Source organism: Gavialis gangeticus, unplaced genomic scaffold, assembly GCF_001723915.1.
Source record: "Gavialis gangeticus isolate Ggan-Ray unplaced genomic scaffold, GavGan_comp1, whole genome shotgun sequence".
In the NCBI taxonomy this organism is placed as follows: domain Eukaryota; kingdom Metazoa; phylum Chordata; order Crocodylia; family Gavialidae; genus Gavialis; species Gavialis gangeticus.
In genome coordinates this window covers 12,748,901-12,766,460 of record NW_017729029.1, presented here as the reverse complement: position 1 = coordinate 12,766,460, position 17,560 = coordinate 12,748,901, and the positions used below count along the sequence as shown (strand labels likewise).

The 17,560-nt window shown below is 41.3% G+C and overlaps 1 protein-coding gene across 6 annotated transcripts in view; it reads left to right on the top strand.

Annotated features, from left to right (window-relative positions):
• The window catches only part of KLHL13 (kelch like family member 13), a 139,933-nt gene that overhangs the window by 19,443 nt on the left and 102,930 nt on the right, over positions 1–17,560 (top strand). For 2 of the 6 annotated variants that reach the window (XM_019521273.1, XM_019521270.1), the window contains exon 2: positions 9,274–9,332. The exons of 1 other annotated variant lie outside the window; for it this stretch is intronic. In XM_019521273.1, the coding sequence (XP_019376818.1) occupies positions 9,313–9,332 (20 nt within the window). In that variant the 5' untranslated portion in view covers positions 9,274–9,312. Of the gene's footprint in view, positions 1–9,273; positions 9,333–15,225; positions 15,334–17,560 lie in introns of those variants that run through there. 3 more of the 6 variants (XM_019521268.1, XM_019521271.1, XM_019521272.1) reach the window with 3 other exon arrangements.

The window sequence follows — 17,560 nt, the reverse complement described above, 5'->3', positions numbered from 1 at the left end:
TTTAAAAAAAAAAAAAAAAAAAAAAAAAAGGAAAGGCTCAGTACAACAATTTAGGTTGAATTAATATAATGCAACTGTGTAAGCAGCTCTGTAGTCTGATACAGAAGTGCTATTACTCTTCTGCATAGCAGTGAAGGGTACACTAAATGCTGTTCATACTGTACATTTCACAATGTTCTATTTTTTGTCAGTGTGGTGTGAGCTAGTAATTCTGAAGCATCTTATTCAGAGTACAAGGATAGCTTTCTATTCTGTTGAAACAGTTTTTTGGAATCTTACACATCTTATGGGAATTCTGTATGAAATGGCAAATAGGCACTTTTAGAAGAAGAAAAGAGAAATGTACTCATTCTGGTCTTTGATTCAGCTACTGTCAGTCTTGGGCTCCTCATATATCCTGAGGGATTTCTGACTGTTCATATCTCTCACCACTTTTAATTTTTATTTTTTTTGCCTGAGGAAGCACTTGTGTGTCTGAAAGCTTGCAAATAACAGCTTTTTCTGCAACTATTTAGTTGGTCTCATAAAAGATGTCGCCTCTCCCCAAAGATTTCATCTGCTTTTTGTGCTCAGACCAACATGGCTAGATCATATCTCTTCTGGAATTTATTGGTATTTTATAGATGAAAATTGCTTCACAATTTGGTTAAAAAAAAGTAAGCACCTTTTAAGGGTCTTAAGACATATTGAACTAGAAGTGGTACCTTTATAATATAAAGCATGTTGTATATTCTGTTGCATTGTTGTGGTCATAGTCTCAACTCTTAGTTGCGTTGCTGCTGTAGTCAAGACTTCTCTGGCATTAGACTGTAAGGAGGTATATCATAACAAAACAGTATTTTGTGGTGGGTTTGTGCTGTGTGGTTTGTGCACTTCCTTCCTGTGCAGTATAGATTGTGGCAGTAAGGGTCATTTATTAGGTCAGGGTACTCTAATTTAGCTTAGATGACCCCGCTTGGTTTCACTGACTCTGAAAGCCTGTGGGGATGGATGCTTCTTAATTATGTATGAAATTCTGCATGTGTGTTAAGATGTACCAGTCCAAAAATGAATTTTAAGGCTGTGGAAGAAAATAAGAATTTAGCATTTAGCATCAACAAAGTGAAGATGCAGGTATATCAGTTTTTGTTTTCCAGAAAATAGTCATTTGGAAAAGCATAGCAATGGGAAACTTGCTGTTTGTCTCTTCTTATGCTCCTCACAGCAGCTTGAGTGCCTCCCGTACAAGTGCTGAAATATGATAAATACTTCCTGCTGTGTTACAGCACTGTCTGGTGCTTGGTATTTGAATCCTTGCTCTATTATGGATTAAATGAAATTCCGAACAGTCTTAGCCCATCTTTGCAAATGAGTGGTGACTTCATGTGAGGTTTTCAAAAATGTCTGAGTTGACCTGGAAGCTGGGGTCTGTTCTCTTCCAGGAAACCTTGTTTCAACCTTTGGTGCTCTTGAAAATTGCAGTTTTTATCGTTTAACTTTTTGCAGACTCCTAACTGCTTAGAAATTAGTCCTGCTGAATCCTTATGGTTGGACCTTGTAAATTATTCTTTTCTTCGGGTTTCTGAAATGCTCAAATCAAAACCTGTCCCTTTAAAATGGTCTGCCTTTTTTGAACACCTGCTCTTTGAATTAGATGTTTCAAGCTGGGTAACCAAAAAGAGGCAACCAAAAACACAAGTCACCAGGAACTTTTTGTGTACAACTCACACAATGCAAATGAGTGACTCTCTGCTATATTAGTAATGGTATCAGTGTGAAAAAGGCTTATGCCGGGATCTGATGGCCTTAGGTTTTGTGCCCGTGGATTGCAGTGTTGCAGTGGAGTGTTGCTAAATGTTCCAGCCACATCTTTAGTCTTCTTGTCAATGGGAATGTTAATAAGTGTCATTGTTATGGCAAGAGCTCCAAAAAGCTGTGAATAGGCTGATTTGATGGAGCGGTTAATCCAAAAATTGCGTAGCCCTAGTAATGCACTAGAAAATTTAAGCTATGCCGTGCTTAGACAAAATCATCTTGTTTGGGTTGTTACATGGAATGTATGTTCCAAATATTGGGTTTCAGCATAGCATAGTTTTGATGGGGATTTAGTTGTCACATTTGCAACAAATGTTGGGTAAGTGAACTATACAGGGCAAATAAATATGAATTGATGCATTTAAATAAATGGACAGTTGCATTCAAGTAGCTGACTAGAATCTGGTTTGGACTGTGATTTAATTCTTTGCTCCTGGATTGATCAAAGCTAGTTACATGTTTTAATTGCACTGCTTTGAGGAAAGTATTTGTGTAGTTTAAATAAGCAATTGAACTCTGGGATCTTGCCTGGCTTCTACTAATGATAAGCACGGGTGTCAAGATTACCCTGCCCCTACGGCTGGATCTGGCTGTGGTGGTGGTAGGGTGAGCAGGGGTATGACAACACAGTCCTTGCTTGTGCCCCTGCCACTGTGATCATGCCCAGCAGGTCTGTGGAGCCCCAGATGGTGTGGCAGGCTGTGTCTTCCCCTCTTAGCCTTGCTCCTAAATTTCCTTGCCTCTCAGGAGCCCTGCTGGTATGTGAGCTGTCCCTAATGTAAAGTATAAATACCAGATCCATTACAGTTCTGTGATTGTTGGAAAACCTTCATCCAAATAAGCATATCTCATATTTTTCTTTGAATTGGTTTGCATTGGTCATTTTTGTAACATAAGCTTACAAATATAGTGGAGCTTGTGTTTAATGCCTGCTATTAGGCTTCCATACTTGACAATTATGCAAGGGTGTACAATTACTATGGGTCAAGTCACCTTTTGGTGGCAAGTCGTTCTTAATGCAAAGCTGTTTTGTTGTGTATCAGTGGACAAATGTGCATGGTTTTAGGGCGTGAGTCTCTGTGGCACTGAGAAATGTGTAAGGGCAGAACTAGCTCCTAGTGCAAATCAGAGGAACTCTTAACTTGGCTTCTGTGGTATCATTTGTCAATCAGGCATCAAAATAATACTCCAGCCTTCCTTCACCCTCTGAAGCAGGTCATGGACCAAAAGCTGCCCTGACCTGAACCAGCCCTGACTAGATTCTTAGCTGTCCTTTTAGGGTGGTCCTGAGGTCACTTTGCTCCTTGGGAGGGACAAAGTGATCTTTGTGAAGCCCAGAATCTGACCTTTAGCGTCTAGATGTACAGTATTATACAAAATGTGTATGTCTGTGTTGTATTCACTACTCCAACTGAAGGAAGGAACAGAGCACAAGAACTCATTTACAGTTCTCTTATTTGTGACGACTTATTTAGATATTCAGTAAAGCAGAAAACAATGTGTATGCTAAGCTGTATTCTGGCCAGCTTCATGGCAAAGGACACTTGCTGTCTTCAAGACTCATTCTTCCTTGTTTGGTTCTTTTTAACATAGATGTATGTGAAAAGCCTGATCCTTTTAAAATTGTTAGGGGATTGTCAGGGTCTGTCCCCCCCGCCAAATTAGAGCATACTGTATCTTGTTAATGATTTAAAATTTTCTGCTATTGGAGGCCTTCAAATTCTATCAGATTACTTCATATAGGACCATCTAGTCCAGACAAGGCCTTTATATTTGCATGTGCTTTTGTTTTTTTTCCTAGGATATGATTTTGGAGGAGCATAGACATTTGGGAGGTAGTACATTCCTTAGTTGTGGCAGGATACAGTCCCCAGTTGAGGCAGGGGACAGGCTTGATGTGTGGCAGCAGGTGGCTTTCATAAGTGGTTTGTTATATGGAGATTTAATGGGGTGGGAGGAGGGAACTGTACAGGGGCTTAATTTCTCAGTTTCTGAAACAGGTGGCCATAATATTAGTTTTGTCCTTGTGGCTCCTGTTAGAAAACCCTCAGTATTCTGTGGGATCCAGACTCTTACCTATGTGGTTTCATGTACTTTTTTTTTTTCTGGCTTTCTCCGCACTTTGTTAGTGTGTGATCTCTTCCAAAATCCTGGAATTCTGCGACATGTTACTTGGCCAAAGGGGCAGAGGAACGCAGGAGAAATTGTTACCTAAGCCTTGTGTTGGCTAATCTTCATTGGCTTTCAGTCTGTTAGTGAATTGATTTTTCTTTTGATTATCCATCTGGTATAAGCTCTTGCAAGCTTTACTTGATGTCTGTGAACCTGCAGCATGCTCTGCTGTGGTTGCACTGATTTGTCAGGGGCTCGGTCTCCTCAGTTATCCACTTCAATTAAGATTAAGAGTGAAAAATAACTGTGAAGTATGCACTTTAGCCCTTTAAAACTGTTAGAAAAAATATACAGTCTTTGCACAGTTATAATTGCACATAGACAGAAGTCCAGACTCTCAGTGTATTAGCCCAATTGGCAGTTAGAATCATAGAAAATTAGGGCTGGAAGGGACCTCAGGAGGTCATTTAGTTCAGCTCCCTGCTCAAAGCATGACTTTCTCCATCTATGCCACTTCTTGGGAATGCTTAGATACCAGGGACCTCTGGGTTATTAAGCCCACTCCCCTATGATCACAGGCAACCAAAAAGGTCCACAGGAACATCCATCTCCATCCCCAGCCCTGCACTTCACAGCCACAAAACATCCTATGCAAAGTTAAGTGTCTTTAGTACCATGAGAACCCGTATGTTGTGTTAGAAGAAGAGAGCCGGAGACACAAGATGACCTTGGCCCTGTCATGGCAGGGAACTCATTGAGTAAGTGCCAAGATGATCCTAAGTAACGGGCTATAATCTCTGTTGCAGAGGAAGGCAAGCTCCCAATTGTATTTGCCCTTTTAATTGTGGGGGGGTGGGGAAGAGGGGAGATTCTCTTCCCAGTGTCAAATCTGACAGTTGGTTTTAACCCCCTGTTTACATGAGCAAGGTGTACAAACCAGGCCCCAGAGAGATTTCTCAGCAATGTTAGTAGCTCTAGCATATCACAGCTGGCATCCAGGGCTTCAGTGGAAGATGGGTGGTGGGGACAGAGTGGGGACGGACGACCCTGAGGCTAATTAAAGCATGCAGAAGGTTAAAAAAAGCCCTCGAGTTTCATACAGTATAGAAAAGGTAACAGTATTGTAAGCATGTTAACAATTCAGTGTACATTGCTAGATGTCCCGTGTAGTACATATGAGGAGAGGCTGAGGGAACTGGGCTGATTTAGTCTGAGGGGGGATTTGATAGCAGCCTTCACCTCCCTCTAGGGGGTTGCAAAGCGGATGGAGCTGGGCTGTTTTCAGTGGGGGCAGATGACAGGACAAGGAGCAATGGGCTCAAGCTGCAACAAGGGACGTTGAGGTTGGATATTAGGCAGAATTTTCTCACTAGGAGGGTAGTTATTGAAGGACTGGAACAGGTTACCCAGAGAGGTGGTGGAAAGCTAGAAGCACTGATGTCCTCTGCAAACTTGGGAGGCTGGGCTGATGCAGTTTATGTTCAGAATAGCAGAGCTGCTGTCAGGCCCCGAATGCATGTTCATGGCAGAGGACTGTTCTTGGAAGCAGGGACGTAGAAAGGCTTGGAGTTGCCATGGTGGATGATGGTGGCATTATGGCCAAGGTCCTTGGATTTATTTATAAGAGAATATTGAATAGCACCATAAAGTTATTGAGTGGCACTACAGTGTTATATTCCTTTGTATCTGGTTCTGGCGGTGCTTGGTAGGGGAACACTTTGGTTGTGGCATCTGCACTTCAAGAAGGAGCTTGAAAACTTGTAGCAGGTTCAGAGAAAAGCCTCAGATGATTAAAGGCTTGGACAGCATGCCTTATAATGAGACTAAGGGACTGAATCTATTTAGCTTAATAAAGAGAAGATTAAGGACTGATTTCATCAGTGTAAGGCACCTCCATTGGTAATAGAGGCTTGATAATGGAGGGTTTTTTCAGTCTAGCAGGCAAGGATATAACAAGGTACAGTGTCTGGAAGCTAAGTAAACTTAGACTAGAAATAAACCAGTACATTAACAATGAGGGTGATTAACCTTTGAAACGCTTTACTAAGAGTTGTGGGGCCATTTCCAGCCCCCCACCCCATCACTGAAGTTTCTTAATCAAGGTGGGATATTTTCCTACAAGATCTGCTCTAGTTTGCACAGGAATTAATTCAGTGCAGTCCAATGGTCCGCTGCATGCAGGGTAGACTAAACCCTGTAGTGGTTCCCTCTGGCCTTATAATCTATGAATAGCATTAAATGAAAGCTTAAATTCTACACACGCGCGCACACACACACACATGCGCGCGCACGCACACACACACACACACACACACACACACACCAAGAAAACCTGTCCACTGGGTTTCCAGTCCCTGTAAGTTGAAAGGGCTGTTGTGTTTACATGCAAGTCATGTATGGACTGACGTGCTTTAATGGTCTCTTACACAGCCCAACATTTGTATGTTGCTGTAATACTTCACACGTTTCAGGTAGTCATTGAATGCCCGGATGTCTAAAGACTCCTAGTGTACCTAAAAATGAAATACCAAGCCTCATTAAGCTACATCTTCTGTCAGCTTCTGAAAATATTTTTTTTTTGTTTTTTGCTGCTCAGTGTTATGAAGCTGGAGGAGGATGAAACAAGTGTCTAAGAATAATGCTAAGTTTTGCTGGGTCTCTGCCATGCCATTGTTAAAGTGTATACTTTGTACAAATATCTTCTTAACTTAAGTAGAAAAGTTCATGGAAAGCTGGCACAGACAACTGAAGAATTACAAAGTATCACAACTTGCCTGTAAAATGTTAGGCAATGTCCTGCTGGCCTTAAACCCATCGTTTTTAAATTAATAGTCATTTCATGCTGAATTTCATTAGAATAAATAGTTGTTTATGCATGAAAAAATTTGTCTATTCACTTTTTACAAGGTTAAGTACTTGCTCGGGGGTGTGCACGTATGTGCACATGCGTACGTACAAGTTATAGGACGGCAGGTGGGATGTAGGACTTTTGCTTATGTAAAGAACATTTTTAGCAGCGGCCCACTGTGAAAAACCAAGAAAGACAAGCGACTTGAGGAGTCTGAAGAATGAGCTATCCAGTTTTTCTGATTTGCCTGGAAGAGAGATCTGAAACTATGCTGGTGCCCAGACTGGTCTTCATTCTTGTGGGCATAATAAGCAGCTGTGAGCGCACGCTTGACATTCTCACAGTAGTTTGCTGGGGAGAAAACTATGCAAGACATAGAGTCCTTGATTACAGAGGATTTAATAGTGGCTCTGTCATTAACTTTGGAGACTTTAAAATCTGTCTGAAGCTGAAAAATTGTCTTGTTTAAACTTTTCTTGTTGTTTGACTATTAAGGTTCCGCTAAGCAAGGGTTAGCAGCAAGGTTGCTCTGTGCTGTAAAGGCTCTGTGCTAAGGTCCTTATATCCATGACAGCAAGTGCTTTGCCTGGTTTCACACCCAGTCCTTCCAGTCACTAGCAGCAGCCCAGTCTGATTTTTCCATCTAGTTTTTTTGTCCAGTAACTCTCCCTAGTATACCGTGCATATAGAATTCCTTGCTTCATCTCAGACAAGGATATTTGGGTAAATGTCGTGTCTTTTTTATTAGACCAGCTAAATACTTGGAAAAATTGTTCTTTGCAAGCTTTCGGGCACAAATACTCTTCTTCAGCCATAAGGATTTTCTTCACCTCAGATTTTTAGATTTGCTCGGTGTCCATTTATTTCCAGCTGTGTTCCATAGTTGCATTTCATTTTGAGGGTCTATCTCCTGCTTCCCCTCTTGTCTTGGATGCCTTTTTGGGGGAGCTGAGCCAGCTGTGTGGGCTTCACAGCTGGAAATGGGCATTTTCTTGCTCGTAGCTGTATGTCTGTCCCCAGGCATCTCTTCATAAGCCTCAAGCGACTACTGGAATGACTGCTGGAACATATTGGAATGAATGGGGCAACTCAGCTATGGTTTTCTTTATAATTAGATTGACCTTTCCTGTCCATGTCCTGTTTTAAAGCTGTAAGTGTAGGAATATCATTTAGAGAAGTATCTTGCCCTTTTAGAAAGTAAGTGAATAATTTTGTCTTGTTGAGGAGGTTTGATACTAGGAGTGATGTTTGTTCAGTGGGCGACTTCTTTTTGATACAGGGGAATCTGAAGTTCATTTGAAGGAATAGCATGCCCTGAGGTGCAGCAACAACAGAAGAAGCAGAAAACCACTTTGTTCTTCTAACAGATGCAACAGAAGTAAGAGCTGGCAACTTAGATGCTATTAAAGGAATCTTTGTGTGATACCATTTTGGTAATAGTATGCTGTAGGTGTTGTAAAGAACTTAGTGAAATAATGCTTGTAGTTTCCATTTTTGCATGTGAGCTCTTTCTAATATACGTGTCTAGTCTAGTTTGACATTCCCATTTAAGATGCTGAATTAGCATTGATCACGATGTTTCCTTTGGAGGAAAAGGCCCCATTTTGCATGGTGTTATTTGTATAGGACACTTTATTTGCAAACTGGTTGAATGCCTAATGAGTTGTGGAAATTTCCGATTTTTAATTTGTTGTATAGGTCTGATATCAGGATTATGGTATAGTTAGGTTGGTTTCTGTGTAGTTTAGTCTTGTTGAACTATGTGTTATACTTTGCAGTAGTTCCTCTTGTGTGAAGTAGAACGTTGCCCGATGATTTTAAATTGAAATTATGCACTTTACTTAGTAAAACTGCTTCACATTTTTTGCTTGAGGGCTCACTAAATGTGAGTTGATGAACTTGGAAAATTAGGATCAATCTTCATCATAACTAATTATTAAGCTTACAGATTAGAGACATGAGAGGTGGCTTAATGTTGCTATGAATTTTATTTTATGTATTTAGTGAATGATGAGTAGTCTATATGGTAAAAATTGCTCATAAAAACTCATTCCTTTTGTTTTCAGTTGCGCCTAATGTGATCATGCTGTTACAGATAGAGCTCTTTTCCCTCTGCTCTGAAGATAAAGGATTGCTATCCTAAGTCACAACTTCCATTTTAGTAAACTGTTCCTGGGATAAACCGGGTCAGGAGCAGTGGGGTTAAACTATGAGTTTATGGTGAAAAATCTAGGGCATATGGTCTGCTCGATCACTTGTTTAATCTTCATAATTAATCCCTATCCACAGCAGTGAAAGCAGTTGTGTAGCTGTTACTTGCTATTCAGAAACCACTTTCCACTTCCTTTGCACATTATTTCTAAAGTTTCACTGTGGCAACTTGATGGAAGATGGAAAAGTCAGATTGAGTATGAATGATTAGGACATACTTCTTGCCTTGTGGGATCTGGGAGACTGAGCACTATTTCTGGACATCTGTCTGTGACTTTCTGCTCCAATTCTTTTTTGTTTCACTGCAGGTGCATGAACAGCAGAGGAGAGAATTCTGCTTTTCAGAGATGATGTGGAGAGACACTTTGTGAGTACTAAAGTGTGTGCAAAAACAAAACGCCTCCTGTGTGTCACAGAAACAAAAGTTAAATGTATTCTTTTTATTTTGATTTACAATAGCTGTGCTTCCCACTTGTGGCAGTTGAAACTGCTTCAAATTCTCATTCAGTTCAGGAAGGATGTGAATTTGGGATATGTTCTTTAATTAAAAATATGTAATTTAAGGCAGAGCTTGTTTTGAATGTTGAACAGCTGAACTGAAACTGAAAAACAGATTTGCACTAAACAAGCTAGTGATAACTGTAACCCTTCTGTAGGAAGTCAGACAGCCTTGGTGGATAGTTTTAACAGTCTAACCCTGTTTATTCTATACTTACTAGCACTAACTAACCCATAGAGTTGGTTCCATGGATGATGCTGAGCAGAACTAATTACATGCTTGTATAACCAAGTCCTTCCACCAAGGCTCAGTGGCAATGCTGCATCAATGAATTCAGTGTCTTGAGAAATGCTTTCTTCCTCTGCACTTAGAGTCTTGTTAATTTATGTGTGAACCCCATCCAGTTCTGGTTACAGGCCTCTGACTTGTCTGATAAAAATCTGTCAGAGTAAAATTCTGTAGAAATGTTCATATTAAATTTCTAACTTTGCGCCCTGCCTCCCCTCCAGAATGGTGCCATTCAGAGCAGGAAGTGAAGAACATCTGTGGTAAAATGAATTGTGTGTTTAAATTTAGATCCAGAATTTTGGTTGCATTCCTAACTCTTACTTTTGAGAGAACAGCCACATCACTCAATGCTAGCAAGTGTTTGGGGCTTTGGGTCAAGACCATGTTTAATACAATAACTCCATCCCTGTACTGGTTTCCCTGTACCATGCTGGAATATTGATTCATCAGGTAGCTCTTTCCTTTGAGCCAGTAAAATGCCAGTGTTTCCTGGCACAGGTCATTAATAATTTTGCTAAATTCTAGTGTAACAATTGAAAACTCTACCATTTGCAACATTACTGTAGGTCTTTGTAGAATAGTCCCTGAACAGCAATACTGTTTTTGCTTTTTTAGCCTGTAAGCACAGTGCATTGTAAAGGTTCCTTCTGTGTAGTTCCACCTGGAACATGAGTTCTTGTGTCTCTAACCACCAAGCAAGGTGCCCTTATTTTGGGCATGTTCAGGGAAGTATTGCCTGGTGGGGAAGTCTTGAATACCTCTTCTTGACATCGGGCATTCAGAGCCACTTCCAATCTTTTCCTTTTGTTCTGACTGTGTGCTGACTAATTGTTGCCAGAGGAACATTAAAGCTGCACTGAGAATTTTATTTGCCTTCATATCTCCCGTTAGCTTGTTATAATTACTTTAGACTTGTAAGTACTTCTCATTTAGCTTGAGTCTGTTTTGTGCAATATGCGTTCTCAGTCTGGCTTGGACTCTTTTTGTTCCTAGTATCCAGGGGAAAGAAAGAGGACTGATTTAAGCATTGTGTTTTATGCCTTTCCCTCTTCTGGAGCTTTATGCACACTTTCATGAATACTATGTGTGGTTCTGCTTCAGAAACCAATTTATTTAAAAAAACAAAAACCATTCCCAGTGTTAAATTAGATTAGCACTTGATTTCTTAATTCCGGAATTCAAATCTGGCCATTGCAAACAATAAGCCTCACTCCCCTTTTCCTTTCAGTCAAGAAAGGAACAAATCTGGATCAAGACAGCATTGGCTTGCAGCCTGCTTTCTTTTAGCTCCTCCTAGGCTCTGTTTGCCAGTCCAGGAAGGTTGTCTGAGGACTGTTTTTGTTCCAGTGCCCTGGCTAGCCACCGGGTTCTTTCTGAAGCAGAGGGAAACTCTGCTTCTATTGCTGCAACTGGCTTGACCATCAGGTATGGGGTGGTTTGATTTGCATTGTGCACTTGGCCCATTGTCCCTGGGTCAGGGTCCATGAAGAATTGCCACAGCTGGCAGACAGTGGAAAGAGTAGGGGACAAATACGGTGACTGAACCTCAATTTTGTGTCTAGCAGTGGAAATACATAAGAAGACTAGTCTCTGTGTCCCAAATAGTAAAGTCATCAGTATAGACTGCAAGGAAGAGATGCAATGAATGGGTGGTCGCCAAGTTGAAGTGCAGCGAAAGTATGTCTGTTCCTTTTGGTACCTCCATTTTGGGAGACAGTGCTCTTGCACCCTGAAATTTTGCCTGACAGAGCAAGGCGTGTGGGGATTCATCTAGAGTTGTTTCTGGTTTCCATGCAGCTTTTGGGTGCAGCTGTTGAAGCTCTGGATGCAGAAGAATTGCTGGCAATCAGCATCTGTTCCTGTGTAGCTCCCTCTGCAGGAAACTGCAGAAATGTGTCCAGCAATGGCTTAGGTGGTTTACTCCTGTACACCTGAAGTCCTTGTTTAAAGCTACCTATCTTTGTGCAAAGGACTGTTTCAGGGACTGTCCTTCCTGCTTCCTCTGAAGTTGTGAATTTGGGTAATATTGTTGTCCATGCATCCTTTTAAACTAGCATAACTGTTCAGCGGATGTCTGTTGCTCAGAAAGAGCCATCTGTGTCAAGCTCCCAAAATTGGTCTGCAGGAATGTCTAATATTAGATGGCTGACACCCAGAGGTCATGCTGAAAACTCAATTTGGCTAAAAGCAAATATTCTGGCTTGTTTTGTCCTGACTCACCAGCTTCTGTTTCCCTGGGGTGTGGGAAGGCTGCTTTCAAAACATAACCTCCAGCTTCTGTTCTTCAAAGATCTGAAGCTCTTTAGACATGCCCTTGCTTTCTAGAAGCCGGAGAGGAGGAGGAAGTAGAGCTGTGTCCGGCGGTCTCTGGTCAGGACAGCTCTTTATAAGTCTGTGGGTATGTACCAGCTATTGCTCCCACAGCAAAAGGAGAATTCGTGTTTAGGGCTTGGAAAAGCAGGTGGTGAAACGAGTGCACTTTCAATGTAATATGTTTATATGAGTTTATGAAGTCTGGTAAGCTTATTCAAATTGGAGCATGGTTAAATTTTTATCTAACATGTCAGGAATGTGAGCCTGAACACTGAAATTCGCATATATTGTGATTAGATTGGACTGGATTGAAGTGTTCCATAACCTTCAGGAGAATCTAGGTTTCTGTAACTGCTGTATTTAAAAGATCCAGGATAAATTTATTGATCTGTAGCTGCTCTTTTTCATTGCAGCTCACAGGTTGACTGCATTTAATTATGTCAGTTTTCATAATAGACACATTGAGAATAATCTTGAGATATCTACGTTCAGAACAGTTGTCTTTTGGTGATTGCATTTGATGCACACAGATGGTAATGGCCATTATTAAGGCCTTTCAGCAACAGCACAGTCAGCTTTCCATTGTTAACACCATATGGTTGGGTCAGGTTGTGCTCTGATTTTTAAGATGAGATGTATAGCAGATAAGGCTTATAGACACTGACACCAGCCATTGGAATCGCTTTGGCTTTGCATACAGAGAGGCTCTTCAGTCTTGGGCAGCATTAATAGCTGCAGTAAGAGGTAATATCTTTTTGGCTTTCATCACCAATTTTTATGGAACCTCTGTCAAGGTGCACAGGGATGAAATATATATGGGGCAGCTGTAAGGCTGATCTCAATGATGGTGGGGGTCAGAGAACCTGGGACCTGTTCCCAGTTCTGCTTGTTCTGTAACCTTGGATTTAACCTCTGCGATGGTATTGCTATCTGTTAAATAATGATGATGCTTAAAAGTACTTGGATCTAGGAAGGAAACTAGTATCTACATGTGAGTATTACTACTATTTTTTTTTATTTAGAAAACATTTTCTGAGACATCTAAACTGCAAAAAAAGTTTTACAAACCAAAAACATTCAGTCAGCAAGCTTCAAAATAAAAAACAAGACTGGGTTTAAAAATACTATTGCAATGCATAATTGTTTGGGTTGAAAAGGATTTTTAAAAATGTGTGTTTAAAAATAATTATCTGTGGCTGTTTTACTGCTCACAAAGTAGTACAATTTACTTTCTAAATTCAGATTTTAGAATATCAGGTTGTGAGAGTGAACTTAATGGCACTTAGCCTAAAATTGTGCTAATAAAACATCTGATGTTAAAAAGTGCGCTAAGCCATGTATCAGTTCTTTTATAATTTTGGTTTGCTTATTGAGCTAAACACTTGGAAAAGGGATTCATTGTTGTCTTTAACGTCTGCTCGTGTGTTACAGAGACTGATTTGTACAATAGCTGTAGATACTTCAGCTGCAACTACAGTAATCAGATTAAGAGTGTCTGCAGCAAGTTGAATACGAAAGGACTAACGGAATTTAAGCCATTCAGTTTCCTTCTGAATGGAATAATATGCTATACTGTCCTTTCCTAATCTTAGTAACTGTATGCTCTTAACGGAATAGCTGACAGTCAGCAACTGGCTTGTTACCAGGATTTACTTCTCTTTGCCAGTGTGGGGCAGTGACATCCAATTCCCATTAGTCCTGTTCTGATGGGCATAATGGGTATTTTTGTCTTTGCCCCTGTGCCGTTTTTGCTGACTTAGTCCAGCTGAGTTGTCTAAATGGGAGGATCCCATGCCTTTGTGTGTGGGATCCATTGCAATGTGGTCTTTGCTCACTGTACCTGAAATTACATCAACTTACTTAAGTTAATGAGTAAATATACCTGACTTACCTTGCTCAAAGTATAGAGAATGTGTGCATCTTTCATTCTGTAGTATGTTTCTAGTTAAATTTTGATGAAATTTGGCCATAGGGCCCACAAAAATCTGTAGAAAATCTTAAGATTTCCACTCTTTTCTGTACATGCAATAAACTTTATTTTGCAAATAAAGACATGAAAATTTATTCCTCAGTTTAACTCATGTAGTTAAATTATAACTATGCAGATGCATGCATCTCAGCTGAAAAGCTTGGTATACAGTAGAGATTTCTACTACACAGTCCAAGAAGTAAGAGTCCAGGCATTGTCCTTACAAAGCCTGGCATGTGCAACAGCTTGTAGCAGCAGGTGAGCTCCAGTTTTCTTCCCTTACCCTTGTAGAAGGGTAGGATGCCATGCTGCAAACTCAGCGTCAAGGATGAAAAGGCAGAAGAAAACCATATTTTTTCTGGCCTATGCAAGAGTGATGGATAAGTGGAGGGCAAAAAATGGGATAGGTAGTTTGACTAATGGGATATTGGTAAGTATAAATCAGACATAAAACTCTTGGAAGGAAAGGCCAGGTATACTGTCCTAATGTTTCTGGGGAGCCTTGTGTAATAGTTCTTAGTGAAGGGGATTAAGTTACTGCAACTTAGTTTTCACTTAAAGTGGAAGAGCTGGCTTGCAAATGAAGCAGCTGTAACTTGTTTGTTTGCCCAAAGATGGTATTTGAGGATTTTCCATTGGTTCTGTGTGCTGGAGCTTGTGGATGTGTTTCAGCAAAATAGCATGGTTTGAAATGATATTAAATGGGTTGTTTTTATGCAGCCCAAACTACTGTACTATGTTTTGCTTTGTGTTAACAAGCAGGCTGTTCTCCTTTCTGAAATAGAGGTTTAAAAGCTTCCTTTAAAATGATACCCTGCCTTTATCCAGAGAAGCAGAGCAGTAACTTAGTTTGTCTGGTAGTTCTTCCTGTCAGACTTGTTGCTGTGTAAAGTTCAAATCATGAAGTCTGAACCCTCAGGCATAGATTGAACTGAAAGCCAAGATCCTTTAGGGGAGAGAGGCCTATGTACTTAGACAATAAAATAATCCAATTTTAGCTCGGCAGTACTGGAGTGTACTGTGCCAGACCAAATGCAAATGCTACACAGCAGCTGGATTTGTCGAGAGTAATGTTGACCTTACAGGGTTCTGTTGCTGCAGAAAGTGGATACGATTTTTTCTTTTGCCTATAAAACAACTCTGAAGATTCATTTTGCTCCTATGTACTATATCTTATTTTGTTAAATGCAAGACTGTTATATAGCTACCACGTGATAAAGATTTTGGACCGTGGAACCTATGTGGTACTTTACTGGATGATTTCAAGGCATATAGTAAGAGATGAGGGCCAGGCAGCAGGTCAGTAGTAATCAGTTGTTAACTTTATTTTTTTGCCAACTCCTGTCCTTTGTGTTAATTGACCACTGTGCTGTTTGTCACAACTTGCATATTTAAATTGCTTTTACTCGATGTAGTAGCGTTAGAGTCTTGTTTGTAGCTGTGATGGTCCAAGAATTATATGAAAGGCAAGGGGATTTTTTGTGACATCTTTTATTAGACTAACTGTATAGCTGGTGGAGAAGTTTGACAGGCTTTCTGAGACAAAGTACCCTTCTTCAGGTCGTGGGCAGGAGACAGAAATCTGCATGCTTTTCCAGTCAAAACAGCTTTGCAATATAGTGGCTTATGTGCAGCTGCTTGAAATTACATATGAAATAGGGTCTGTAGAATGTAATGCGGTTCAGTGGACTTGGTTCTGTTAATTTCACTTCCTGAAATATCACCTGTTTTCAGCTAATTTCTGTTAGCATCATGTTTAAAAGCAGAAGTGTGAATTAACTATATATGTTGAATTCTCAGTCTGAATGCAGGTTAGTATGTGGGGTGAAATTCTCTCCACTTAGCTGTAACTGAAGGTGTAACTTGGTGTAGTAATTGTAAAGGGTGTACCTGTTGCTGACTGATTTGCTTCTCATTCCTCTTCCTTGCACGTTAAGTGCTATATTACAACTTAAAACATGTGCTTGTTCACGGCAAGCATGAATCTTACATCTTTGCTCTCCAGAATCAAAGGGTTTTTTATTTGCAAAATTTCTGACCATTTGTGTGGAGGTCAAGCCTGAGTGCAGTTGTGCATGCTTCAGGCTACAAAGAGGCCTGGTTTGGTATTACAGTTGTCTGGAGACACAGCTGAAAGTCAAGCATCATACTGTCATTGACACCACAGACCTAAAAAGGAGATTCCCGTCTTCCAAAGGGTTTGCAATCAAAGCTTAAAACAAGAGGCAACAGGTGGAGATGGGCAGCCCAAGAAACTAGTGGGACAACAGCTGTAAGCAGCAGTATACCAGCTGTCTGGTATTTTCACGTGGCTTCAAGGGACTGTAGCCAAGGTGATGCTTAGGGTAAGTTTTGAATGAGATTTATGTGAACGTGTGCATTTTTAAAGTGAGCCGCTTCTGCACATAAGAGGTAGCATGTGAGAAACTGAAGGTGCTTGGTGGCACTTTAGTGTCAGCTTCAGCCTCTCCCAGTGTTGCAGAGGGAAGCACTAATGACTGCCATGTAAGAAATGGGGTATAGCAAAGTCCTGATCCCAGCCTGGCTTGTGTGGAAAGTCAGTAATCTTCAAATATCTGGACATTCACCCAAACTCTGGAACACATGAAAGAACTGCTTTCATTCCTGCATCTTACTTTATTTACCTGAATCCAAGACCACATTAAATTTAAGATGAACACCTCCCCCCACCAGTTAGATTCTAGACATGGAAAATTATAAATTTGCTATAATTTTCTATGTCTAGAATCTAATTATTGGAGGGTCATCTTAAATTATGCCCCCCTTGCACTGCAATGGTAAAGCAACAGTGTGGAGGGGGGAGGGCCAGGCAGTGGGGATAGTGGGGTGGGGAGGTGGCAAGCAGCATGGGGACCAGGTGGCCTGACTCTCATCCCTTGCGCCCCTGTCCTGCCAGTTACTGTGCCCTTCCCCTCCCTCCCCCCCCACCCCATTGCTGTCTTCAGCTGATCTGGGCTCCCATTCCCACTTTCCCCTGTCCCTTATATCTCCCACTGACTGGGAGCAGGAGCTGGAAGGAGGGACCTATGCCATGCTGCTGCTGTCCCCTGCTGATGCGGGCATGGAGGGAGCCCCAGAGCTTCTCCTGCCCCCTGCTACAGGAAGCAGCTGTGCTGGGAGCTGAGCTTGGCTGGGGACAGCATCAGGGGCATGCAGGTTCCTCCTTTCCTGCCTGGCTCCCCTTCTCATCCCCCGTCCATCTCCCTTTCCTCCCCTAGCTTCCCTCTTCATGGCCCCACCTCTCCTGTTGGCTGGAAGGAGGAATCTGCATGGTGCCACAGCATGGTCAGGAGTGGCTGTGGGGCTCCCTCTGTGCATGTGTCAGCTGGGAGCCGTGGGCAGCTGCTGTGCAGGGAGCCCACCTCTGCCAGGGACAGCATCAGCAGTGTGTAGATTCCTCTTTTTTTTCAGCATCTCTTCCCTGCCAACCAGGGAGCTATTTCATCTATTCATGGAGACTTAAAAATGAGTATGGCTTTCGGAGTAGGAAGTAGATGCCAATAAT